The sequence below is a fragment of the Sminthopsis crassicaudata genome, chromosome 6, assembly GCF_048593235.1.
Source record: "Sminthopsis crassicaudata isolate SCR6 chromosome 6, ASM4859323v1, whole genome shotgun sequence".
NCBI lineage: Eukaryota > Metazoa > Chordata > Mammalia > Dasyuromorphia > Dasyuridae > Sminthopsis > Sminthopsis crassicaudata.
This window is the reverse complement of record NC_133622.1, coordinates 152,744,945-152,771,718: the sequence shown is the minus strand read 5'-3', so window position 1 is coordinate 152,771,718 and position 26,774 is coordinate 152,744,945. Positions and strand designations below refer to the sequence as shown.

Here is a 26,774-nt window from a genome sequence, read left to right as displayed (position 1 = left end):
CTTTCCTTTTTGCTGCAATTTTAATTTGGTGAGGTAGAGAGTTATAATGAACAATGATTTAGTCCCCTCTACCATGTTACAGGTTCTGCTTACTGATTTTAAAAGTCAACAACATTTTACCTAAAGCTACAAGTTACATACAAATACAACTAAGGAAGATTATTGCTATACTTCTATTAAAGTTGAAATGGGCAAAAAAACAGTTCTGAAACATTCAGGTACATAAAATTTTTGTCTTCCTTAAGGCATTCAATAGTTCAATTGGAACTGATAATGATAATCAAAAATCTAGCTCTTAATGGTTTTTACTTGACAAATATTACTTGACAAAGAAAACTTATTTTGTGAGATTACTATCTTTGTAAAAAAAGTAGCATTTTATTTTTAAGATTATTTTTAAAATAGGGTTTATATTAGAGATATAAGAAATAACTCTAACTTGAAGGAAAGAGAAAAAAAATCAATACTTAGCTCCTCCCTAGTTAGCTTAACAACATGTAGATAATGATTTTGAAACACTATCATTATTCTTATAAAATGATAATTATGAAAAGGATTTGCTACTTACCTACAACATATAAGCAGCCATGAAGCTCACTAACACCATTGCCTGCTCTTCGCTGACCCATCTCTTTAACTTCTATCCACTTATTCAAATGTGGGTCATATCTCTCCACACTAGACAAAGAGGCCAGCCCATCATTGCCTCCCACAGCATAAACATAGTTCTAAATTTTAAAATAGAAATTAAGGCTAGCTTTTGAATTGATTCTACATATTGCCAATGATATACCTATGATGTACATAAAAGCAATTATTTTATAATATGGTATTAAAAAGAGACAGCTGGGCATTCAACAAAGAAACACATAAATACTGATTTTATCTGATTAATTTTGAAGAACTGAAAAAAATCTAAAGAACAGAACAATCTACAAAATGTTTTTAAACTTTGGAGAGTAGTATCTGAGACCCATCAAACTTCTGGATTTAAAAGATTATGTAATCAGCCATCTTGATGAGAAGTCCATTTCTTACTAATATAAGAACTTGTTTAATAGTAAACATTTTAAAGATAAAGTTTCATGCCAGTTTATAAAGTGTGAGGTAATTTACTCTGCAATTAGGCACAATAATAATAATTCAATAGAGAAGTCAAAAGATAACTTACTATTAGAGCTACTGAACCAACCCCGCCCCGTGGGGTATTCATAGGTGCCACTCCACTCCACTGATCAGATTCAATGTCGTATCTCTCTACATCACTGAAGCATGTATTGTCATCTAATCCTCCTATTGCATAAATTGGACCTCCTAGAGAGGCCAAGGCAATTCCTCGCCTACAAAAGCAACAAAACATCTTTAGCACATGGGTATATTCAGGAAGGAAGTATAAAATTTAAAAATTTTAAAATGCAAATAATTGGTCAATGTGCTATTTCCTCATCAACATCCAAATACTAATATTCCATTATTAATATCCTTCTCATCATTTATAAACTCACCAATATACAAAATACATGGTCAGCCCAACATTAAAGGGACAATTTTTATATATTTACTAAGACCATTTACTTCCAAGAAACATTTATTCCTAAGATAATGACATCCGTGGCAAGGTAAGAAATATTTATATGGCATCTACAATGTGCCAGAATTGTATGAAACACTTTACAAATATTATCTTATTTGATCCTCAGAAAAATCCTTCAAGGTAGGTGCTGTTATTATCCCCATTTTGCAGTTGAGGAAACTGAGGCAAATAGAAGTGAAGTGATTTGCCAAGGTTACACAGACAGTAAATGTCTGAAGTTGGATTTGAACTCTGGTCTTCTTTTTCCCTCCCTCCAATTACATGTAAAGATAGTTTTCAATACAGTTTTTGGTACGATTTTGAGTTCCTATTCCCCCCTCTGTTCTTGACCTCCCCTTTCCCCAAGAGAGCAGACAATCTGATGTAGGTTATATATGTACAATCATTTAAAACCTATTTCTATATTAGTCACTTTGTGAAAGAAAAAAAAAAAAAAACAAGACAAAAGGAAAAATACAAGAAAGAAAAAGCAAACAAACAAAAAAGGGCAAAAATAGCATACTTCAATCTTCATTCAATCTCCATAGTTCTTCCTCTGGCTGCAGATAGGATTAAGTCTATCACAGTTGATGATCACATTATCTTCTTGTTACTGTATACAAAGTGTTCTTGGTCCTGCACACTTCACTTAGTATCAGTTTATGTTTAAGTCTCTCCAAGCCTCTCTGAAATCATCCTGCTGATCATTTCTTCTAGAACAATAATATTCCATAGCATTCATATACCATAACTTACTCAGCCATCCTCCAACTGATGGGCATCCGCTCAGTTTCCAAGTCCTTCCCACTACAAAAAGGGCTGCCACAAACATTTTTGCACATGTGGGTCCTATTTCCTCTTTTAGGATCTCTTTGGGATACAAGCTCACTAGAGACATTGCTGGAACAAAGGGCATGCACCATTTGATATCTCTGGGCAAAAGAACTTGAATCTTCTTGACTCCAGGACTAATACTTTATTCATTGCCTCACTTACCTGCCTAGATTTGAATCCTAAAATTAAGAGTTAAAGGGGGAGGGGACAACAACTTTAAATCTCTATGACTCTCAAAAGCATTGGAGAGCACATTATGAAGCAAATAGAGAATATTTGTTATGTACTTACTATGCACTTCACAAACATGTGATAATTCCTGTTCTCAAGGAGCTTATGTTTTAATGTTGGAAGACAATACATAAAAGTGGTTTGGAAGAGGAGGGGGAAATGCTTGCTTGATTCAGAGAGCTAAGAAGGTAAAGCAGAAGCCCAGATTCTAGCAGTTAAATAAGGTGAAAAGTTCATTTGTCACATTAGAATGGTTTTGAAGGGCAGAGTCCAAAGGTTTTGCAGATTTGATGGCTGGAAATCAGATAGCAAAGTTTCAAGATGGCCAGGAATTACCATCACAGGTTGCACAATTCAACACCTTTGTCAGTGACTTCACATGTATATTATTTTATTAATCTTTATTATATTATAAATGTTATTTCCCTAATTCTTCATAAAAATGATATGAAATCAATCAAAAAGCTTTTTTAAAAAATGAAATATCTACTTAAAATACCATGCAAGGTCATGTATTTTAGTTTAATTTTATTCACTTATAAAGAATACCTATTGACATCTACTAACTTAGGGCAATGCTTTGCATTGAAGGGACTCAGTTTTATGCAGGCGTATTGTGTGTAATTCTTGAACATATAAGACAAAATTAAATTTATCTAAAAATGCTATTTATTTCCAAGAACATCTGTATTATGGCACTGTTGAACATGGAGGCACAGTTGCGGTAGATATTGGGGAGACTATGACATGCAATTAATAGACAATCTATAAAGCTCATCCATCACTATATACAATTTGGCTGCAAATGAACTTGGGTTCAGAATTCAATAGGAAAGAAGAGATTGCTTTTAAGAAATGCAAAGTCCAAATTCTCCCCGAACCCGAGGTACTTTTAAAAAAGCAATTCAATTAATTATGCATTTATTCATTATACATTATGGATCAAGTATTGCCTATGTTTTTGATATACAAATATTTGGGCTTTTAAATTGTAATATTATTTTTTAAGTTAAGAATTTATTTTTTTTTTCCAATGTACTTCATTCCTTGAAAGAAAAAAAAAAAAAAAAAAAAAAAAAACAACCCAAAACCCTTGAAACAAATATGGTGGTTATATTCATAGTTTTTGTGAATGTCTTAGGTAGAGCCCCAACTATTTTTATATTTTGTACTTTTTAAAAAATGGAATTCCTCCTTTTATCTATTCCCACTTTATTCTGTTGGTTATATAGAGACTATGATTTATGTGAATATCCTTAATATCTTGCAATTTTGCTAAAGCTATGGTTTTGTGACTTGACATATTAAACAAATCACTTGTTTCTGATTTTAACAGCCAGAATTTCTATGACTATTTCAAATAGTGGTGGTGATGAAAATAGTTATCTTTGTCCTGACCTTGATCTTACTGGCAAGGCCCCTAATTTATCCTCATTACATTAATGTTCTCTGGTATTTTTTCTTGGGGGTCTCTGGGAGCAACCTTTGTTTCAGTTCAGTAATCACTACAAGTGCAACTAGGTGTTAAAGTCCAAATCCTTTATTGTCTCTTTCAAGGTCTTGTCCTTTCCTGGGGGGCCCAGTTAGCTTTCTTATAATCCAGATTCTTTATTATCTCCTTCCTGGGGCTGAGCAACTTTCTGGAGAGCATTTCATTCTGGCCTTGGTCTTCCACCAGGAAGATCAAAGATCAAAATGAATTTCTCCCCTTGGTTCTAAGAGCTTAAGCTCCTGCCGCCAGTCCTTTGCTTTTTCGTGGAATATCCCCAAATCTTCCTGGCTGAGGCTTCTAGTGTATATGCTCCACACTGAGTACAAACCAATCATTATATCACTAGGAAACCATTATTTGTTATAGGTTTAAATCAATGTTAAATTAGATTTAACCATTGTCTCCTCAATTCCACTTAGTACCTTGTTTCAGATTCTGGCCTATAATATCTCCTTGTAGGATTAAATCAATCATACTGAACACCACGCTAAATTAAATAACTATTGTTTCTATCAATTCCACTTAGTACTTTGTAAGAATCCTTTATTTCAAGTTCAGAGTTCTGTCCCATAACAGTTGAATTCTACATACTTTGGTGTATTTTCTCATTGATGTGCTTATCTTTAATAATAAAATGTCTACTATTTCTATGATTTGTTCTTTGATTCATCAATTCTTTAGGACTAAGTTATTTATAAACTATACTATAAATTTCTATACTACAAACTATAAACTTCTATAAACTATATACTTCTGAGAATTTTTACTATAAACTCAAAATTTAAAAAAAATGAAATTATGTTATGCACAATTCTCTCATGAACCCATATATAAGAAAACACACATCTCTATTAACTTTCATTATTTATGTTCAGAAAATCAAAGTGACTAAAAACTGATTTCAGAAGTATACCATCACACTAACAATTTAATTCAATATATAAAGTGCCATGTACTCAAATGACAAAAACAAACATAATACAAAAACCTATCTCAAAGAACTGACAATCTAGTTGAAGCAAAGTGGAGAAGACAGGGACAACAGTCCAGATAAGGTCCAATTAGAAAAGAGGAAGAAGACAGCTCTTTCACCTTAGGAGACTGAGACTTGAATAAGGCTTCAAAAAAAGAAAAGCACTTTAAAAGATAGAAATGGAAGAAAACAGGGAGTCTTTTCAAGCACTGGAGATATTATAAACAAAGGCACAAAAATCGAAGAGGTTAAGATGAGAAAGAGAGATAGTTTAATTTAAAATGTATTAAAATAGATATGGATAGAGTTAGATTGTGGAAGGTCCCACTATATAAAAACTTCTGATTCTAGAATTTACATAGTAGATAATGGAGAAGCAGTGAAAAATTTTAACTGTAAATTATGTGATTAGACTAGAAATTAGGAAGATTATTCAGATAGTCATATGGAGGATGGATTAGAAAGAGACAGACTAGTCAGGAAACAATATCAGTAAGAAGAGGTGACTGATTGAGAGTGGCAATATATAGCAATGAAACGGAAGGGAATAAGTAAATGAAAGAATATTGAGATGAGAGAGAGGATGGGGGAGGGAGAGAGGAAGAGAGAGAGAGAGAGAGAGAGAGAGAGAGAGAAGGATCAAAGACTTCCAGTTTAAGGGGAGATAAGAGAGAAAGGGATAAAAGAATGAAAGTAATGAAAGAAAGCTAGGGGACAGAAAGAAAGAATGGTTACCTCACATTCCTACCCAGAAAAATTACTGGCAATCAATCAACGGGCATTTATTAAGCATCTACTATGTAAAAGCAGTTGGCTATTTATTTAAATGCTGCTTGCCCTGTCAGTTTCTTTGTACATTGGCAAAGCAGGTAAACAGAACGTAAGAAAAACATTCTGCTGGTTGTATAGTTATTTTTAAACAAATATTGTTAGGAGGGGAGATTTGAGAAATATCTCAAAATAAGAAAGAAAAGCGGTAACAATAAAGTATTAGTATGAGAATAATAAATGATAAAGTGTTAGCATAGAAACTGATACTGGATATCACTCTACTTACCTAATGATAATTATATATATATATATATATGTATATATATATATATATATATATATATATATATATATATATATATATATATATATATATATATATATATATATATACATATATACATATATATGTAATTATAAATATACACCCAATTAATATTAATGATCTAAACGCATGTCTCTCTAGATAAGACTTTTTCCAAAACACTGCTTTTTGATTTAAACATCTTTCCATAAGAATCCAGCCATTCTGGAGAGCAATTTGGAACTATGCCCAAAAAGTTATCAAACTGTGCATACCCTTTGATCCAGTATTGCTGTTATTGGGCTTAGATCCCAAAGAAATACTGAGGAGCGGAAAGGGACCTGTATGTGCCAAAATGTTTGTGGCAGCTCTTTTTGTTGTAGCTAGAAACTGGAAGATGAATGGACGTCCATCAATTGGAGAATGGTTGGGTAAATTGTGGTATATGAAGGTTATGGAATATTATTGCTCTGTAAGAAATGACCAGCAGGAGGAATACAGAGAGGCTTAGAGAGACTTAAATCAACTGATGCTGAGTGAAATGAATAGAACTGTACACTTCAATGCTGTATGAAGATGTATTCTTTTTTTTTTTTAATTTTATTTTATAATTAGAACTTCTTTTTTGACAGTCATATGCATGCGTAATTTTTTTTACAACATTATCCCTTGCACTTACTTCTGTTCAGATTTTTTCCCTTCCTCCTCCAACCCCCTCCCCCAGATGGCAGGCAGTCTTATACATGTTAAATATATTACAATATATTCTAGATACAATATATGTGTGTAGAACCGAATTTCTTGTTGCACAGGAAGAATTGGATTCAGAAGGTAAAAATAACAGTTTACACTCATTTCCCAGTGTTCCTTTTCTGGATGTAGCTGATTCTGTCCATCATTGATCAATTGGAATTGGATTAGCTCTTCTCTATGTTGAAGATATCCACTTCCATCAGAATACATCCTCATACAGTATCATTGTTGAAGTGTATAATGATCTTCTGGTTCTGCTCGTTTCACTTAGCATCAGTTGATATAAGTCTCTCCAAGCCTCTTTGTATTCCTCCTGCTAGTCATTTCTTACAGAACAATAATATTCCATAACATTCATATACCATAATTTACCCAACCATTCTCCAATTGATGGACATCCATTCATCTTCCAGTGAAGATGTATTCTGATGGAAGTGGATATCTTCAACATAAAGAAGATCCAACTCACTTCCAGTTGATCAATGATGGACAGAAACAACTAGACCCAGAGAAGGAACACTGGGAAGTGAATGTAAATTGTTAGCACTACTGTCTATCTACCCAGGTTACTTATACCTTCAGAATCTAACACTTAATGTGCAACAAGAAAATGGTATTTACACACATATATTGTATCTAGGTTATATTGTAACACATGTAAAATGTATGGGATTGCCTGTCATTGGGGGGAGGGAGTGGAGGATAATTTGGAAAAATGAATATAAGGGATAATATTATAAAAAAAAATTACTCATGCATATATAATGTGGGGGAAAAAATTCTAAATAAAAAAATAAAATAAACATCTTTCCATGAATTCATCAAAACACCTTTAATAGTTGAGATACTGAAGTTTCATAATAAAGAAGATGGAAACAGGAAACAGGGGAGGAAGATATATATATATATATACATACCTATCATGAAATTAATTATAAGAATTTTATTTTAAAAAGAAGAGAAGTAATTACTATGGAAATCTGGAATTTCTTTTCATTTCTGCTTCTTAAGAAGAGCTAAGAAGATATAACCAAATACCACTTTGGTTTATATAAAGCATAGGAACAATGGCTTTATTTTCTTTTGGTTTGCCTTCCAACAAAAGCAGTGCATTATCACAAGTGTTTAATAAATGTTGTCAGAATATATCTAATAGGGTCTTGTATATTTCTTGAAAATAGAAAGGGATAAAAGACATTTAAATTTTTCTTTTCAAATAACATGAAGAAGTAACTATAATGCTATCATTTAAAAATACTAGTTTTTATCTCTCTCACAGACTAAAAAAAAAAAAAAAAAAATTGCATGGGCTGACCTCTTTGTGTTCATTGATGCTTTCATCATCCACTTATTAGTGAGAGGATCAAACACTTCCATGCTGCCTAAATGTTCATTTCCATCATGTCCACCGACTGCATAAACTTTGCCTATTAAAATAAAAATAACTTTAAGTAAAAGCATTTGTTATAATCTTAACTCCCCAAAATTACACAAAGAATTGGAATTAGTGGTATAATTATTTTTAACCTATTAGTTTAATTTTATTAGTGATGTTAGTTAAATGATTAAATGCTAATGTATATGTTATTATATTAAAACTTAGAGCATTTACACTCTTCTTCACCTGGCAATTTCCCTTCTGGCTTTCCTGATTTTCAGATAAAATCCCATCTTCTGTAAGAAACCTTTCCAGTTTTCTTTAATTTTAGTACCTTCCTTCTGATATCACTAATTTATCCTGTATATAGCTTGTCTGTATGTATATGTTTGCTTGTCTCCCCCATTAGATGTGAGAACAGCAACTATTTTTTGCCTTTCTTTGCATCCCCAACACTCAGCACAGTGTGTGGCACTCATTGGGTGCTCAAAAATTTTAATTAACTGAAATGACTAGATTGTGCTGATTTCCACAAAAATATCAAAAAATGCTTGTATTTTTCTCCTTGAGGTATTATAATATTGAAGAAATGTAGGCAATTTCAAAGAGAATTAAATTTTAGCAAGTAGGGGGGAAAACACTTATCTTTAAGAGCATAGAAAATAATTTTTTTGCTCAAATCTATTGTGTGTTTTTATTTAATGTTTTTCTAAGCACCTATAAATTGAAAAAGAATTTTTAAAAAATGTTTAACTTAAGAACTAGTCTTATTTTCAATCTAAAACACCTCTTTATACTATGGATCTATTAATAACAAACTTGACTAAACATACACAGAGTAGTTATTAGCTCAAAACACAATGGCTTTTCACATTGAAGTTATCAGAAATTTTGACTATTGATTGAAAAATACCTAGTAATTCTACACACATACACATATATATGTATATATATAGGCATACTTATATATATATGTATATATAAAAATGTACATACATGGAAATGTATGCAGCAATAATTTTTATAAGTTAACAGGATTTGTGGATTAAATATTTTAAGGTGGGATATAATAATGGAAAAACTTGGTTTAAGCAGAGTTACCAACCTCCCACAGATATTACTCCCACATGACGCCTTCGACTGTTCATTTCTGGTCCAAAGAACCAACTATTTTTGTTTATTGAATAGCATTCAATGCTTCGAAATGGGTCACCTGATCCACCTCGACCACCTACACAGAACAGGACACCTGAAAGAGGAGATACCAGTTTAATCTTAGAATTGCCAAATCAGGGTTAAAAAAAAAAAAAAAAGTACCTATGAAAGAAATTCAAGTTTTCAGAAAATTTTTTTAAAATGTAATTTCCTCAGAGAGAAGCCATTATTTTTAATTATTTGGATCACCTCATTAGATAACTGTTATTTAAAAGTACCTTTACTTAAAAAAAAAATTTCCTATACTACTTGGCAAAAGTGATCCTATGAACTTTTTGGAAGTCATTGACAGTTCTTATCCTAATAATTCCAAAATGGAAAAGATTTTGAAAAATAATGCATCAGGTGGACTGATAGATTTTTATAGTGAAGACTACAGATTTTATATACCTTTACCAATATTACTAGTATAGGATGAGACGGTGCATATTTATAGGAATATTTAGACATATTTAGTGATGCCCAGATTAGGAAAATTTGTTCTAAATCATTTTACAAAAAGTTTAACATTTCTAGTCCCAAAGTACATCAATGGCAATCATAGCCCTTCCACCCTTCCATCAGCATTTGTTGATGAAAAGGGAATTTCAATTACCAGCAGTCTGCTTCCTTGGAGTAGTTCGAATGGAGTATTCAAAGTCAGGCACTGCCCTGCTGCTCAAGTGAAGGTGGTAATTTCTTGCTTCATCGAGTAAATCCCTACATTTTAGATTTTGCTTGACAATTTCTTCTTTTGCCACAACACCCATAAGAAAATCAACGGGCAACAATGGTAGTCGAACCTGATGGAATTGTGAACAGTTGTAGGTATTAAGTTGTCACGCTGATGTTAAATACTAATTGGATATATATTCGGCAATGCTGAAAACTCAATTCTACCATAGCACAACTCCACTCTGATCCTAGATTTTCTTGGCAAGGAACCATCTATCCAACCATTACTCCCTGAGATCCTTCATTCCTTACTTGTACTCTACTACTTTTCCTGCCACAATCTAATATTGCCTAGCCTTTTCATTTGCTATCATTCTGATATTTAGGTATTGTCTAATTCAGTAACAATATGAATGCTTTTCTATCTATAAGTCCAAGTAATTAGTACAATGTAAGCTATAGATAAATGCTTTTCCATTTGTGGTTGATTAAAGTTGAATTCCTTATGTTTTATGTGTAAGACTAGGTATTCTTGGGTCAAGTTGTCTGACAGGAAGTTTATATCCCTTCTTAAAAACTGAATTTAAACTTGTTAGATGAAAAGTCTAATCTTGCCTTTAATCCTTCACTTCTGCAAATTTATCTTAACTTAGCAAAACCTTCATAGTTAGGAGCCAAAAGATAATATTCAAAGATAATTAAGACTCACTCTCTACCCTAGAGGAGTTCACTAGTTGGGGGGATGGAAGGAAGAGAAATAAATTATGTACATAAAGTAGAAAAATGTAAGTGATTTTTTAAAAGTACTGTAAAACTGGACAGGACAGTGATTTTTTCCCCTTGGGAGAGATACACAGAAATAAGGGAAAACTACTGACATGCAGTAGTGTATGAACAGGGTCACGGGGGATAAGTGGTATCATTCTAAACAAGTGGGTTGAGTGATACTGTCAGGATCCAAAGTCTACCTCAAAAATAAAAATCTGATAAATTACTATACTTTATGTTTTATGGGTTTTTTAATTTAGGTAAAAACTAAGTAGAATTCAAATTCCTCTTAGGTTGGGATAATCTCACTTCTCTATTTGTATCTCTCAACTCTTTTTTGCACAAAATTTCTACTGATCCTACCCAAATGCTAATTCTTTTGGTCCTTGGCTACTTCATATTAATTAGATATTGAATGATTGTTATTAAATGTGACTATGGAATAGTGAAACTAGTTTTCAAATCAAGAAAGCAGAAATTTTACAAAAGAATATTTTCCTTCAAAGATGCTATATGCTTTTCCCTACCATTTGCTCAAAGCACTTGTGGAATGTTTTTCCAATATGGCTTAACTTTAGCACATACTTTTAAATATTATTAGCTATAGAAGAAAATCTTTGTTTTTTTGAAAATAGAATTGATTTTTAGAAAAAGCAAAAACTACGTGATGAGTAAAAGGGGATTTGAGAGAGGATGTATTTATATAATAACTACTACATGCCATACTACATTGTTCTAAGCACATTACAACTATCTTATTTAAAAATAATTCTGGGAGGTAGGTGCTATTATTTTTCAGTTAGGGAAATTGGGGCAAACAGAGCTTAAGTGATTTGCCCAAGATCACATAACTACTAAGTATTTGAAGCCAAATTAAATTCAGGTCTTAAATATAATAAAACAGAAGACTGAACCAGCTAACACTATGGTTATACTGTGACCATAAAGAGACCAACTTTTCTTTATGTGGGTTGTCCACTGACAGAGATGAGAATTTCAAAATAAGAATAAGAAATGTTCTGAGCAGTATGAATTTAAGTATATACATTCCCCCCTAAAACAACCACTTCATAGAACAGGCTTTATTTGTATGCATATTACTGAATCTTTCTATATTTTAAAATTCATTCACAATTAAAAAAAATAAACAGAAAGGTTTTTCCAAAGATTCTGCCCGTGTACAAACTAAAGTTAAGGGCACCCATCTTTCAGAAGTTCATAAAGACTACATTCTACTGGCATTTAATAACTTTTTGAAAAATATAATCTTTTATTTGAAAAGTGGTAGCCTAGAAAACAGTTATCATCAGTATGATAGCAAAATACTTTTACTAAGCAAAACCCTGAATGCTTAGGGGTGATAAGTAAATGTAGTCTTTAAAGTAGTATTTCTGTAGTTACTAGGACCAACCATATATATATATTTTTTTTTTTTTTTTGAGCAAAACAACTCATAAAAATTTAGACATTTATGTTCTAATTATGGTATTTAATCAAAAATTGTGTTTTTTATTGTAAATGTTTTTGATGTCATAATTCTTCTAACTTCATTTTGTATGGATTCAATTTTCTAGAAGTATAGGTTTTAATTAAAATCAACAGGTTTTTTTTTTTTTTAATTAAAGGATAAAGAAAAGCCATTTCTAACACTTAGATTTTTAAAAATTAGTGAATAAGATTTCTAGTCCCAGGATAAGATTACTTAGTAGCAGCCACAGATAACAAGCACAAAGATCAAATGTCTTGTATCATTAGTACACTTAATAACACACTAAATATTGCCAATCAAAGCCTTTTCAGGCATTATACTTTATCAGTGACTATTATATTTCCTCTCACATTTTATCCTCAGCAGAAGAAAGCTATACTTTAACAATATTCCTGCTTTCCTTCAATATAATATCTCCATTTTATCCTACCTGAGCAAGTATTTCATCCAACCACATCGCATGATGCTGAGGATTTGCAAGAAGCCACTTGATGGCTGCACAATAGACCTGTTTTTCATTCTCAATGTTTAGATCACTGGAGGACAAAAGCTTATGGAGATGTTGAGGTGAGACACTCACAAAGTCTTCACATTCTACCACTTCGGCAAAATGTTCACAAGCATATCGGTCTGCCATGTCCATTAAGTCAATGCGGTTGTGACTCTCTGCAAAAGCTCGAACCGCCAAGCAATTAGAAGGATGAAAATGTAATTTCATGTATTCACAACAAGCTCTAGCCACAAGCTCTACTTGTAGAATACAGGCTGCATATAAGAGAGGCTGGACATTGTCAACTGTCAAAGTGAGCCGGGAAGAATAGACAAACTTCACCAAGTCTTCTATTGCATCACCATCAAAATCCCTGATCTCAATGAGTGTCTGCTTAGCTTCAGCCATTTCAGAAAGAAACATGGCTCTGAAGTAAGGAATAACACAAGCTAGTACCAGTTTGTGGCAGGAGATTAATTTTGAGCCAACCTGTTGGAAAAAAGGAAATTGTCAAATATTATAGCTCATAACTGAGTTTAAAAAGTAAATTTTTAAAGAGCTTATAATTGAGGCAAATGCTTAATTTTTGGTAGTTTATTTTTAAAGAGTAAATTAAGAATAAATTTAAAGAGTAAAGTAAGTCCCTTATTTTAGAACTAAGCCAAATAGACAAATTTTTCCCCCTCCAGTTCAGCCAGTTGATTTTTTAACTTAGTAGATAGCTGATCAGAAATGAGGACTTTTAAATCATTATTTAAATTCATTTTTAGTATAAATTTCTACAAGTCAACTTTGCAAGTGAAATAAGTTATTATATAGGTCTTAAAGTTATTATTTTAAAATTTATAAGGAAATTCACATTTGCTTAGCACTTAAAAATGAAACTCATCCTTCAAACTGAAATGGTTTATTAAGTGGAGCAGGTGGAGAGTGTCAACTTATTATTTCAAAATTTTCATGAAAAGAAAAACTTCTAACTTAGGCCATTTGACCAATCTCTGAATTGACTCTTCTATTTTCCTCCTTCCAAACTAAGCTTCCTATAAGCAGTTGTATTTTTTTTTTTGGAAGGGGAAAGATAAAGAATGGAAATAAGAATACAATTAATGTAAATTTTAAAATGTTAAATTATTTTTCTTTTTCATGTGGAATGATACTTCTGGATACTTATTCTAAAGGATTAACCAATAACAGTATGGTATGGTGGGAAAAGGCCTGCCCTTTGAAGCTAAATCATGCTCTCACAAATCTAGCTAAGTGACCAAAAACAAATCCCTTCACTTCCTGGGGCTTCAGGCAAATAAGCTTTCATAAATGACTGATGAAGTACCAATCTCTAACCTTGGAATTTTCTGAAAGTTGATTCAACAATGAAATCATAGGTCTAGACAAAAACAAAACTAAAACCAATGTAAGACAGTTGCCTAAAAAGATTAACCAACATAAATAACAACAATGAAATCATAGGTCTAGATAAAAACAAAACTAAGATCCATATAGGACAGTTGCCTAAAGAGATTAACATAAATCTTAATCCACTAATAATGAATTGCTGTAAAGTGAATTACTAAGACATTAGAAACCATTGTAATTTTTCTTGGAAAAGAAGGAGGGGCAGGGGAAGTCTATTTCAATATAAGCTAGAACTACAAAATGTCCTTCATATCTGAACTTCAAAGAAAAAATATTTTAGAAAAATATAAAACGCAGGGCAAACAATCCAATAAAATATAGATTGGGAACCAGACCAAGAAAGTTTATCAGTTACAAATTGACTTAAGCCCCCAGAGATGAATGCTAAGTGCATTGTTTAAAAATTTCTTTCAGAAATCTTAAATATCTCAAGAATCACTTTTTAGATTACTTGTATATACAACTAAAAAGATTTAGTTTTTATGTCAGTATTGTTAAATTAGATATTACACGAACATGGAATTATATGATTTAGCAGCACTATTGCATAACAAGATTCTAGAGTTAATAGACACATTGTTTTACTTCTGCTAACTCCTAACTCTAGCTGTACAAATCATTGAGAATAAGAGCTCTTCATGTGGTTTATGATAATCTCCATTCCTCCACATATTTAAATTTCTTGGTTAAAATAAATTTAAAGATCAGAGCCAAGATGGCCGATTTGCCTGAGCTTTCTCAAATTCCCCTCCAAACAACTTTAAAATAACCTTTCAAAAGGAATTCTGGAGCAGCAGAACTCACAAAAGGATGGGCTGAAATAAAATTCTAACCCAAGATAACCTAAAAGGTCAGTAAAGAAAGATCTATCACACTGGAGTGGAATGAGAATGGGGTACAGCCCAACACAAACTACCCTTGGATAACTAGCAGCAGGCCTTGGGGGGGATTCAATCAGCAGCAGCTTCTAGAGCTCTCAGTCCATGGATAGTAAGAGGGTCGGAGAGAAGTCCCCTAACTGGCATTGGTGGAGGACTCTAGTTGCATTGCCCATACCCAGATCCGGGGGACAATTTTGGGTCACAATCCCAAGACCAGGAGGAGTACTAGCAAGACTTGCAGTCAAAAGGGAAACAGGAATCCCGGTCACAGTTCCAGGGGGAAGAGTGCTTGTAGTTGCTCATATATCAAAGCACTGACTAGAAGAGCAGTGACCACATATCTCCTTAAATCATACCACCTTGGAAGAACTAAAAATGTGTGGACTCCCAAAACTAGCTCTGAAAATAGTTGCACAAAAAGTCTGAAGCTTGGGACAGTGCCTTGTCCACTCCAGGAGCAGAGGCCAACTCTAAAGTTAAAAGTCAAAAAACAGGCAGGAAAAATAAGCAAATAACAAAAAAGAACCTGACCATAGAAAGTTACTATGGTTGACAGGGAAGAGAAAAACATACTCAGAAAAGTCAAACCTGCTACATCCAAAGCCTCAAAGAAAAAGTAATTTGGTGTCAGGCCCAAAACAATTCCTGGAAGAGCTCAAAAGAGAATTTTTAAAAGCTAGAAATAAAAATCCCAAGTTACTTCATATAGATGAAGCCCAGAAACCCTTCTTTGACATCAGTTTAAACAGTTGTGTTCCAGTTTCTCATGGAAAAGAATACTCTTTCTCTGAACAAAAAAAAAAAAAAAAAAAAAAAAAAAAAAGATGGGAGAATCACTGCCTCAATCCTACCAGAATTCTTACTATGTTGGCATGATATTCATGAACCTAGAGTCTTATCTCCACACCAAGATGAGGCATAAGAGTACTATAGGTAACAAAATCCTTAAGATAGTCACATAACACAAAATAACAGATGGGAAGAAAATATGTAATACTACCTTCAGTGTCACATCACAAAGTTCACCATCTTCATAAAATCGTAGGAGTGAACCATGAAAATCTTTCCAAGCTTCATTGGCTTCAAATGTATAAGATTCTTCTCCATCACCATCTCTATTTGAGGACCTGTTCTCTTGTTGGTGATGCTGCTGCTGTTTTTTTCCCTTTATCAACTGAGTCTTAGCTGATTCTGGGCACAAAGATTCTGAAGCCATTGACATCATTCCTTTTTTCAATGCTGGTTCCTTCACAGAATTCCCATTGATTTAAAAAATTTTGGGGTGGAGGGAAGAGATTAGAAATATAATCTATTAATCTTCATATACTTTTCATGTTCAGTTCAACCTGTCATTTTCCTGTTAGTAGATAAAGGGAGAAAAAAGTCATCAGTATTATATTTTGCTTATTCTCTAGATCTCTAGTAACAATACCCTCCACCATCAAAATCAAAGCTAACAAAATTTTCTCAAGAACCAGGTAACAATTTCAAATTTACATTAATGAATTCTCACCGAAATTTGTCAAATTATCTTGAAGCACAATAAATTGTTGATAAAAGCTAAGATTTTACATTTATTCTAGTTAGTGATTGTCCCCTCAGTTAAAAAAAAAAAAACCTTTCATTAAATTTAGTTCAAAATTAAATATTCTTCATAGCATACAGAATATTTTAAATTATTAAAATCATTAAAAAATTAAATAACATTGCCTCTAAACAGTTAATATCATATAGAAGTAGAATACTACTTTGGTCCCAGAAGACAGAATTCCCCTCCCCCCCCAGGCTGGGGTTAAGTGACTTGTCCAGGGTCACACAGCGAGGAAGTGTTAAGTGTTTGAGACCACATTTGAACTCGGGTCCTCCTGAATTCAAGGCTGGTGCTCTATCCTCTGCGCCACCTAGATGCCCCCAGAAGACAGAATCAATAATGGGTGGAAGTTGCACAGTTGGGTTTAAGCTTGTAAGTAAAAATATGTCCTTTCAATTACAAAAAAAGGGACTACTTAAAAAGGGTGTTATAATATAACTTCAGGCAATACTAGATACATATACATTTTTATTCAAGCATGGGTTAGACACCTATAGATGTTCCAGTTTTTATCTATTTTTGAGAGTTTATAATATTTATATCAGTGGTTACTTACACTAGGATTCTTTGTGAGCTGCTTAGTGACTTCATTTTAAAACAAAATACCTTTGTAAGTTTTGTTAAATATTTTTTGATTACAAATGAATCTACTTCCCCAAGGAAATTCTAAAGAAGAAAAAGGGACCTATATGTGCCAAAATGTTTGTGGCAGCCCTTTTTGTAGTGGTTAGAAACTGAAAAATGAATGGATGTCCATCAACTGGAGAATGGTTGGGTAAATTATGGTATATGAATGTTATGGAATATTATTGTTCTGTAAGAAATGACCAACAGGAGGAATACAGAGAGGCCTGGAGAGACTTACATCAACTGATGCTGAGTGAAACAAGCAGAACTAGGGGATCATTATACACTTCAACAATGATACTGTATGAGGATGTATTCTGATGGAAGTGGATATCTTCAACATAGAGAAGAGCTAATCCAATTCCAATTGATCAATGATGGACAGAATCAGCTACACCCAGAAAAGGAACACTGGGAAATGAGTGTAAACTGTGAGCATTTCTTTTTTGTTGTTTTGTTTTTCTTCCCAGATTATTTTTACCTTCCGAATACAATTCTTCCTTTGCAACAACAACAACAACAAAATTCAGTTCTGCACATATATATTGTAAGATATTTCATATGTATGGGAATGCCTGCCATGTAGGGGAGGGGGTGGAGGGAAGGAGGGGAAAAATTCAGAACAGAAAGGAGTACAAGGGATAATGTTGTAAAAAAAAAAAAAAATTACCTATGCATATGTACTGTCAAAAAAAGTTATAATTATAAAAATTAATAATTAAAAAATGGTAATGTGAAAAAATAAATTTAAAATTAAAAAAAAAATTAACCCTTATAAAACCATGTGTTCCAATTTTCCTTCCCTTTCCCCACTCCCTTCCCTAGATGGCAAGTAATCCAAAATATTAAACAAGGCATATGATTCTGACAGAATATAATTGTAGTATAAGAAATTATGAAGGGGATGGTTTCAGAAACACCTGGGAAGATGTCTATAGAAATGATGCAAAGTAAAGTCTTAAGACACCCAGGAGAACATAATCTACCCAGTAACAGCAATAACAGTGAAACACAACTTTTAGAAGTACAATGATCCACCATTCCAAAGAAATATATGTGAACAATTGATTAAACTATCTTCCTGGTGCTTATCTTTTTAAACAATGTACTTGTCTAATATGAATTCATCAGATAACTTCTGATCTTCTAAAAAAATAACCCTCAAGTTAAAAGAAGCATGCTATTTCTGACTGGCAAGATTCACATAACTGAATAATCCATAAAAAAGATTCTCCCTACACTTCCAATGTCATTTATATATCTTATAGTTAATCTGATGCAGAAATCATAGTAGGCTTTAAAGATCATTAAGAATGATCTCACACCGCCCCCCCCCCCACTACACACACATGCTCAGTATATTGAAACATGGTAATTTAACTGAAAGGTTTTTCTAACAGCTTATAAATATATATTGCACAATTTTATAAGCTTCCATAGTTAAAATCTAATACCATCAAGACAAAAATAGATTTTAAAAACTCAACAAAATTTATCTTTATGTAGAAATTACAATGATTTCTTTCATAGAGAAGCAAATAATTTTCCCAAAAAGTAATCTTGAGCTCAAGTTGTACATTTATTTAGAACACAGCACTAATTGTACTATTAAATTATTTATCACAAAGGGAATTTGTAATTTTAACATTTTGCTGGATAAAGAACAGCATATGAACTGAAGCCCAAGATTGACTTTAGATATAAAGTCCTCCTAATATGCATAATCACCCAATGCCACTTTCTCATTTTTTAATCTCTGAAATCTAGTATTAGTAATCTACCTACATCAATGATTAATGAATAACTAAGCATCTGTAAGCACTCAAGGTAGAGAAAAGGGGGCTTAGTAAACTTTTGATTAATGAACCTCTTTACTTTATCCATAAGAAATTTTGCTTTTAAATTCTTGACAACTAGATCAATTCTTTGCCTAATTAAATGTTTTATATATATTTCAACCTAGTAGGCTAAATCTCTGAAATCAAAGGATATAACTACTTCCCCAGTCTAGGGAAATTGAGTTAGGAAAACAGAATAGTTCTGCTTTCATGAATCAATGTTGTTAATATATACCCAAAAATGAGAAGAGTTAAAGACAAGAGTAAATTAATTTCTGGGCTTTTTCTGTGCTAGATCATGATGCTATGTCTTGTTCAAAATTTTGTTTAATTCTCAGAACCTAAAATATACCTAGAACTTCTATTTCTGTGGCTTTTCAATTTTCAATGGCACCATTTTAAAGACTGAGTTACAAGACTATTTCCTTTAATTCATCCTACATATTGATATTATGTTAGTCTCTGATAGAATATATACCGATGGCTTTTCACAACCCTCAAAAAAAAAAAAAAAGAAAAAAGAAAAAGTCTTTCAATGGTTCATCACCAAACCATCCTAAAATTGGCCTTTAACTAAAACCTATATACCTGGCTCTAACCTATATACATTATTCCAATAATATAATTTATCAATGTTGTTCTTTGCTTGTTCCTGAAAAAGGCTAAAGTAGGATCTTATGAAATTAATAACTTTGTTCACTGTTCCCTCAGTCTAAAATGTTCTACTTTTCTCCATTTGAATAAAAGGCTAACTAGTTCAAATACTATATCTCCTTAATGAAGGCATCTTCCAAATGACAATTTCTTCTTCCTTTGAATTCTTACGTTATTTTGAATATCATTATTTATATGCCAGGAACTATATTAAGTACCTGTTACAAAGTCAAAAGACAGTCCGTACAACTCTTTAAACTCCCAATCTAAAGGGGGAAGACATTGGATAATTATTGATAATAGAGGGAAGGCACTGTTATTTAAAAGGATTAAGGAATTCTTCTATTAGTGATGAGATTTTAGCTAGGACTTGAAGGAAGCCAGGTGGTAGAAATTAGAAGAGTACTCCAGCCATGGGGAACATAGTAAAAATACCCAGAGTTGGCAGATTAAGTGTCTTGTATGAAGAAGAGCAAAAGTAACCAGTTTTACTGGATCACAAAATACTTAATATGTTGGGATAAGGTGGAGCCAATGCAAAATGTAAGAAGAGGAGACAGGTTGTGAAGTTTTGAATAACAAATGCAAGATTTTGTGTTTGATCCTGGAAATGGTCAATTGAATAAATACAAGGGTGCTATGAATGGATCTATCCAATTTTTTTTCATGAACACTTGCCTATTTTGATTCATACTTGTATACAGATCTTAGTTCTAAAAGATCTTGTCTAAATAATCTTTTTTTTTTCCCCAATGCCCAGCATAGTAACCTATTATATAATAGGTTCTCCTAAGTATTTGCTAAATGAACTAAAATGTGGCACAAAAGATTCCAAAGCTAAGTAAAAATTATTTTTATATTATTAGCATTTGTCACTCTCCATTCTTGGGCTGATGTAATTTTCAAATATTATGGAATTAGTTGGTTATCTTCTGACACCTTAAAAATAAACATCATTTCACATTCAAGGATACACCCAAATTCAGTAGTAGTTTTTTAGGGGGGAAAAAAAACAGAACCAAAAATTTAATGTTTTATTTCTTGATTCACTGTAATTAGTAGAAAAGGTATTAAATATAAAAAATTCAGTAGCTTTCAGATTAATAATAATGATCATTTTAGAAAGATAGATTGTCACAATGGAGAAATCAGGAAGACTTTGAACCCTGCTTCTTATAAATACTGCTCTTGGTGATCTTGCTCAACTCATAAGGGCCCCCCAAAACTGTAATATTGCAGAATAGGTACAGACCTGTATTGGTTGAAGATGAGGGAAGTTCTTCACTGAAAATAAAGCACTTTGAGTAAAAGGACTCTGTATCTCTACAGCTTAGCATACTATTTGGCATACAGTAATGCTTGTTGAATGACAAGAGTTCTCTTACTAGTTAAAATCACAGATCTAGATATGTTGCTTCCCCTTTCTCCTATCATCTTCCCCAAAAGAATTATGGAATGGATTTGAAAATAGATTTATTATTTTATTTAAGTAGAAGAAAACATTTTAAAAAAAATCCATATGTGCGCAGAACTCTCTTCACCCATGCAAGATGGGCAACTCATAATCTTAAAAATACCTAGGACACTGGAAAGTTATTCATGTACAAACAGGTCACTCTGTAACATAAAGATTTGAACTCAGGTCTTCCTGATTCCAAGGACTGTTCTGAAGCCTCTGAATAATAATTACACCTGAAAATAACATGCTATAGTTGAGATAAGAACAAAAGGTAGTTAGGAGTTAAAGCAATAATGATTTGGAAGTGACTCTGGGGACTTTGGGAAATTTATTTCAATGAACTGGGAGTATGACAGCAATACTACTTTAAAGTAAATATTAATAACTGTAAACAAACTAATTATATTAACATATTATTTTAAAGTTAGTACCAAGACAAGTCAATTGCAGACTCCTTCTCCTACTAAAAGTAATCCCACTAAGGCAGACCAACAAAATGCTATTGGTTTTAACATATACTTACAGGCTTATAATTTCATTGAGTGGATAATCTCTCTAATAATGTAGATTTCAATCTATCTATACCTATCCATCTCCTGTAATTCTAAACAGTAACTTCTTATAAATTCACCATATGGGGTACCCAACATCCTAAGACCTTCCTGATGTGGAGATTCCAATGAAGCATACAAGAGATACATTTCTTACTTTTGCTGTGACAAGCTTATTTTTCATTTTTATGTATTCAGCACATCTTTTTATGGTTGTGTATTTCTCTGAAGATTTCTTTTCTACCACTTCTGCTGGAAAATCTCATGTATAATATGCTATTGTCTGCTCACATCCACCACGTACTCTCAATATGGCAGTAGGAGGACCTTCAACATCTATTTTTTAGAGACTACAGTATTCCTTGACTTATAGTCACCACAATAGAAGAATGTGGTTTAAAAAATTGGGTCTTTTGGACAAGGACATAGGAATAAGTCTGAAGAATTCTGACATTAAGAATAATTTATCACATTCAGTTTCAAGTAACATGTAATTTAGTAACAATACCAGGCACAACTCAAACTGAGGTCTTCTGATTTTAAGTCTGGTACATTTTCCATTATACTGTACTTCCTTTTAAATCTAAAAACTCAATTATCACACATCTTCTCTAATAATTTAGCCTATTCTAAGCTGTTTCCAGGAAGAGACATTATCAGTTATGATGAATACATTCTCCTGAAAGTCAGCTGGGAGCCACCACAGATGATAAAATTAGGCTAGGACTGAAGGGATAGAGAGAGACAAGATTCCCTATTAGGAGATACTACCTAATTTCTTTTATAGCTTTTAAAATTCATGCATAAAGAACTATGATTCTAATCCCAATCTTTCTCTAGCTTTGGTTTGCACCACACTCGGTGACAAAAATACCTCCCCTCAACCTTTCAAGCTCCATTTCCATATTTTGAAGTCCCCTTTATTTTCTTCAAGGCCAAAATTGGGTATGAACCACAATCTGTCTGGCTTGCCAAATATTTAATGAATTTATTAAGGCAGTAGTCTGAGAGTGAGAACAATTTAAGAATCATTCATTTAAATCTTGCCACAAATTGATATTATACACAGTCATCTTAGACTCCACTCCAATTAACCCAAAATATCCAAACTGTTACCAAATCTTGTCATTTCTACTCTCATAATATTTAATTTATGTATCCTTCTTTTTATGTACACAGCCAAATTTGCACTTGAATTATTCCAATGGACTTCTAACTTGTCTCTACTTATTCCAGTTCATTCTCCAAACAGCTTCAAAGGTGATTTAAAAAAATATGACAGCTCTGACCACGTCACTTCCCCACTCCCTCCATTAGATGAACCCCACAGAGAGTCATTGGGGCTCTTTATAACTTGGCCCCTTTCTCCTTTTAGTCTATGATTTAATTACACTGGTCTGTTTGTTCCTCAAACACAACACTCCAACTCTTTATCCATGCTTTTACACAGGTTGGCCTGTTTTGCAGCTTCATTTTCTCAAATTCTGCTTTCTATAGGATTTTCCTGGTTCCACCAGCTACTAGTCCCTTTACTTCTCAGATTACATTCCATCTACTTTGTATATTGCTTGTATGTAGCTTATTTTTACATGTTATTTCCTCCATTAGAATCCAGCTTCTTGAGGACATTGTGTCTCTTTGTATCCTTAATAATTAGCATACTGACTGGCACATAGTAAGCATTTAATACCTACTGACTGTCTTGATGGAACTAAAGGCTGGTTCTCAGTGATCTCAAAAATTTGGGAAAGGCAAGGGGAATTGGAGGGATATACCAATCTTTATAAAAATCCTTCCAAATACTGGCATCTAAGAGAGATCCTTCACCCTCTCCAGAAGTGTACCTATCCAAAATGATTTCCTTGCCTCGAGTCTCTCTATATACTGCATACAAGAGCCAATAGCCCATTACCAATAGAGAACTCATTGTGTTCTCTGTTCCTATACCTTCAGAAAGGTGGAGAGTGATCTGAAAGTCTGAGTAAACCTGGAAGGACCTCTTGGTTCCCTTTCTAGAGAGTTGTAACATCCAGCTGGATTGTTGCAACACAAGGAAATTGTCAGGAAAATGGAGGGGACAGGAAGAGGATACCAGTAGTATGGGGAGGATAGATGGCTAGGAAGGGGAAAAGGCTCTGACCAAATATATTATGTAGGACTGAGAGGGTTGTCCCATGGCTTAAAGACTAACCCAGTGACATATTTAAAAATTCTAAGCAGAGGCAACTGATGGCACATTAGTTAATAGTCCCAGGCCTGGATTGAAAAGGACCAAGTTTAGATCTGCCCTCAAAAACTTACTAGCTATGAGACTCTATGCTAGTTATATAACCTGTTTGCCTCAATTTTCTCATCTGTAAAATAGAGAAAATAACAGCTTCTACTTCCTGGGGTTATGGTGAGGTTCAAATGGAATGAAATTTATAAAGTGCCCTGTCTCTATAGCTCTCCCTTTCCTCTTCCCCATTCTCTAGACATCAGTTTTTTCTTCCATAAAACCAAAAGGTTGGCCCAATTGTTTTCTGAGATCCTTTCCAAAATAAAAATTCTGAAAATTTGCTGTGAAAAAATCTATTTTTAAATATTTCTTCCAGCAATAATACCTGCCCATTTGGCCAATGCCCCTTCTACCTAGATGACCTTCTATTTTTTTTTCTGTCCTTTAAGGTTGCTTCCCTCTGGAAGTAGGGAATATAAGAAATGAAGAATAAATTCAAGAAACTCTCCAATTCACACTACTAAGTCATTAGACCTTTTTATTTCCAGCCTGTTCATTTCTCTACAAGATGTCAAACTAATCACCACCCTGGAAAAGAAGGATTAAAGGAATGGTTCTGAATAAAATAGAATTTGGTACCTTTCTCATTGTACTTTCATACTAAATCATTCACTATGATTTTGTTCATCTTATTCCTCCTTATTTTATAAATTCTATCAGGACAGGATAGCATCTTATACTTCTTTGTAACACGGAGAGCTACAAAATCACTAGAAATCCACCATTAAAAAGATAAGGGGAGAGATCATTAATCAAAAGTAACATTTTCTAGTTAAGGATAATGGTTCACTATGATATAAATCTTGAAATTTCCCAGTGCCAAGTATATTGCTTTGAATTTGGTGCTCAATAAACATTTGTTGTTTCTGCTTGCTACAATGACATTTTTGAGAAAAAAAAAGATGTTCAAATTTCTCTAGACAACTCTTAATAGGAAAAGAAACCATTTAAATAATTTTTTAAAAGCCCAAAACAGGCAGTGGTGATGATGTGATATTAATTAGCAATAGTTATCATTTTAAAACACATTGTAGTTTCGCAAAGATTTACTCACTTGATCTTCACAAATTACTCTGTATGTTTAGGTAGGACTGATAAAACCTCTATCTGACTGATAAGAAAACAGGCAGATACGTACACAGCTACAGTCAAAGGCAGCATTTTAAACCAAGTTTTTCTGCCTCTTAAGTCCTTTTTCCTTTCCATTCTAATGTATTACCCTCCAGTCATTGATAGATGGCTATACAAAACTAATGAGTTCAAGACCAATTTCAGATAAATACTGTTTATATAACATTGGTCACTTAACTTTTCAAGGCTCTAAGCAATTCTCTTAAGAATGTAAGTTGCATAAATGTACTGATCCATGGCAATTCCAATAGATTTAGGATGGAAAATGCCATGTGCATTGAGAGAGAGAGAGAACTATGGAGACTGAATGTGGACTGAAGGATAGTATTTTCATCTTTGGGGGGTTTAATTTGGTTTTTTCTTTCTTATGGTTATTTCTCTTTGATCTGCTTTTTTCTTGCACATGACAAATATGGATTACATATGATAAATAAGGATGATGCATGTTTTACCTATATCCGATTACTTGCTTGGGGATGGGGTGGTGGGGGAGGAGGGAGAAAAAAATTTGGAACACAAAATCTTATAGAAATGAATGTTAAAAATTATCTTTACATGTATTTGGAAAATAAAATACTATTAAGAAAAAAAAGGAATATAAGTTGCATAAAGGTATCAATTTTAATGGTGGTAAAGGGAGTTTCTTCAGTGAAGAGTTCTTTATAAAAATGAAAACACAGGTTCAGTTCCTTTTTCTACTCCTATTACTTATTAATACTTTCAAAGAGAAAAGTTTCCATTTGCTTGTATTTGAATGCTAACATTTAACAGTGACTAGTTAAGGAAGCATTAGTAAGCACTCCACAGATATTTTGTATACTCTGATACACCAATATGTATTCAAAAATGGCATATACTCTTTATGGCCATCATAAAGGAATTAAAATAGAGGAGTTACAAGAACAGAGGATCTCAGAAGTTTGAGGCCTCTTAGGAAAACTAGTTACCATCTTTGAGCTTTGGTTTCTTCATCTAAAAGATAAAAGGGCTGGACTGGGAATCTTAAGAATAACTTGAACCATTTAAAATTATTATGGAGGCAGTGATGTAGGTATGCATTTCTCTCATTATGGAATTCTGTCCTTTCTTTAAGAACATTAAATTATTTATGAAAAATGACTGGGGCCCAGAGAGATTTTCAGAGACAGAATAGATCTTTTTCTCTTTGGATTCTTCTTGTTCTCTAAAATGACATGTTTAGAGCTAGAAGATAATTAATAAATTTGTTTCTAGTAGTTATGCCAAAAAACCCAAAAACAGAGCACTGAGTACTTCTTTCACACTATGCTGGAAAGAAATTATTATCAGCTGTATTGACCTTGGAGAATGTCTGCTATGCTTACCTCCAATTTTAGCTCAATTCTTGAATTCCTGTAAACTCTCAATCAATAAAAACAAAGCAGAAGTAAAAAAGGGTTGTTAAATT

The 26,774-nt window shown here is 32.9% G+C and overlaps 1 protein-coding gene across 6 annotated transcripts in view; it reads right to left on the bottom strand.

The window, feature by feature from the left end:
- KLHL8 (kelch like family member 8) overlaps positions 1 to 26,774 on the bottom strand; it is a 52,766-nt gene that overhangs the window by 14,885 nt on the left and 11,107 nt on the right. For all 6 annotated transcript variants that reach the window (XM_074275470.1, XM_074275473.1, XM_074275467.1 and 3 more), the window contains exons 2-8: positions 16,220 to 16,576; positions 12,866 to 13,414; positions 10,120 to 10,306; positions 9,415 to 9,558; positions 8,247 to 8,358; positions 1,172 to 1,340; positions 569 to 728 (exon numbers count right to left, since the gene is read on the bottom strand). In XM_074275470.1, coding sequence (XP_074131571.1) covers positions 569 to 728; positions 1,172 to 1,340; positions 8,247 to 8,358; positions 9,415 to 9,558; positions 10,120 to 10,306; positions 12,866 to 13,414; positions 16,220 to 16,444 — 1,546 coding nt within the window. In that variant the 5' untranslated portion in view covers positions 16,445 to 16,576. The remainder of the gene's footprint in view (positions 1 to 568; positions 729 to 1,171; positions 1,341 to 8,246; positions 8,359 to 9,414; positions 9,559 to 10,119; positions 10,307 to 12,865; positions 13,415 to 16,219; positions 16,577 to 26,774) is intronic.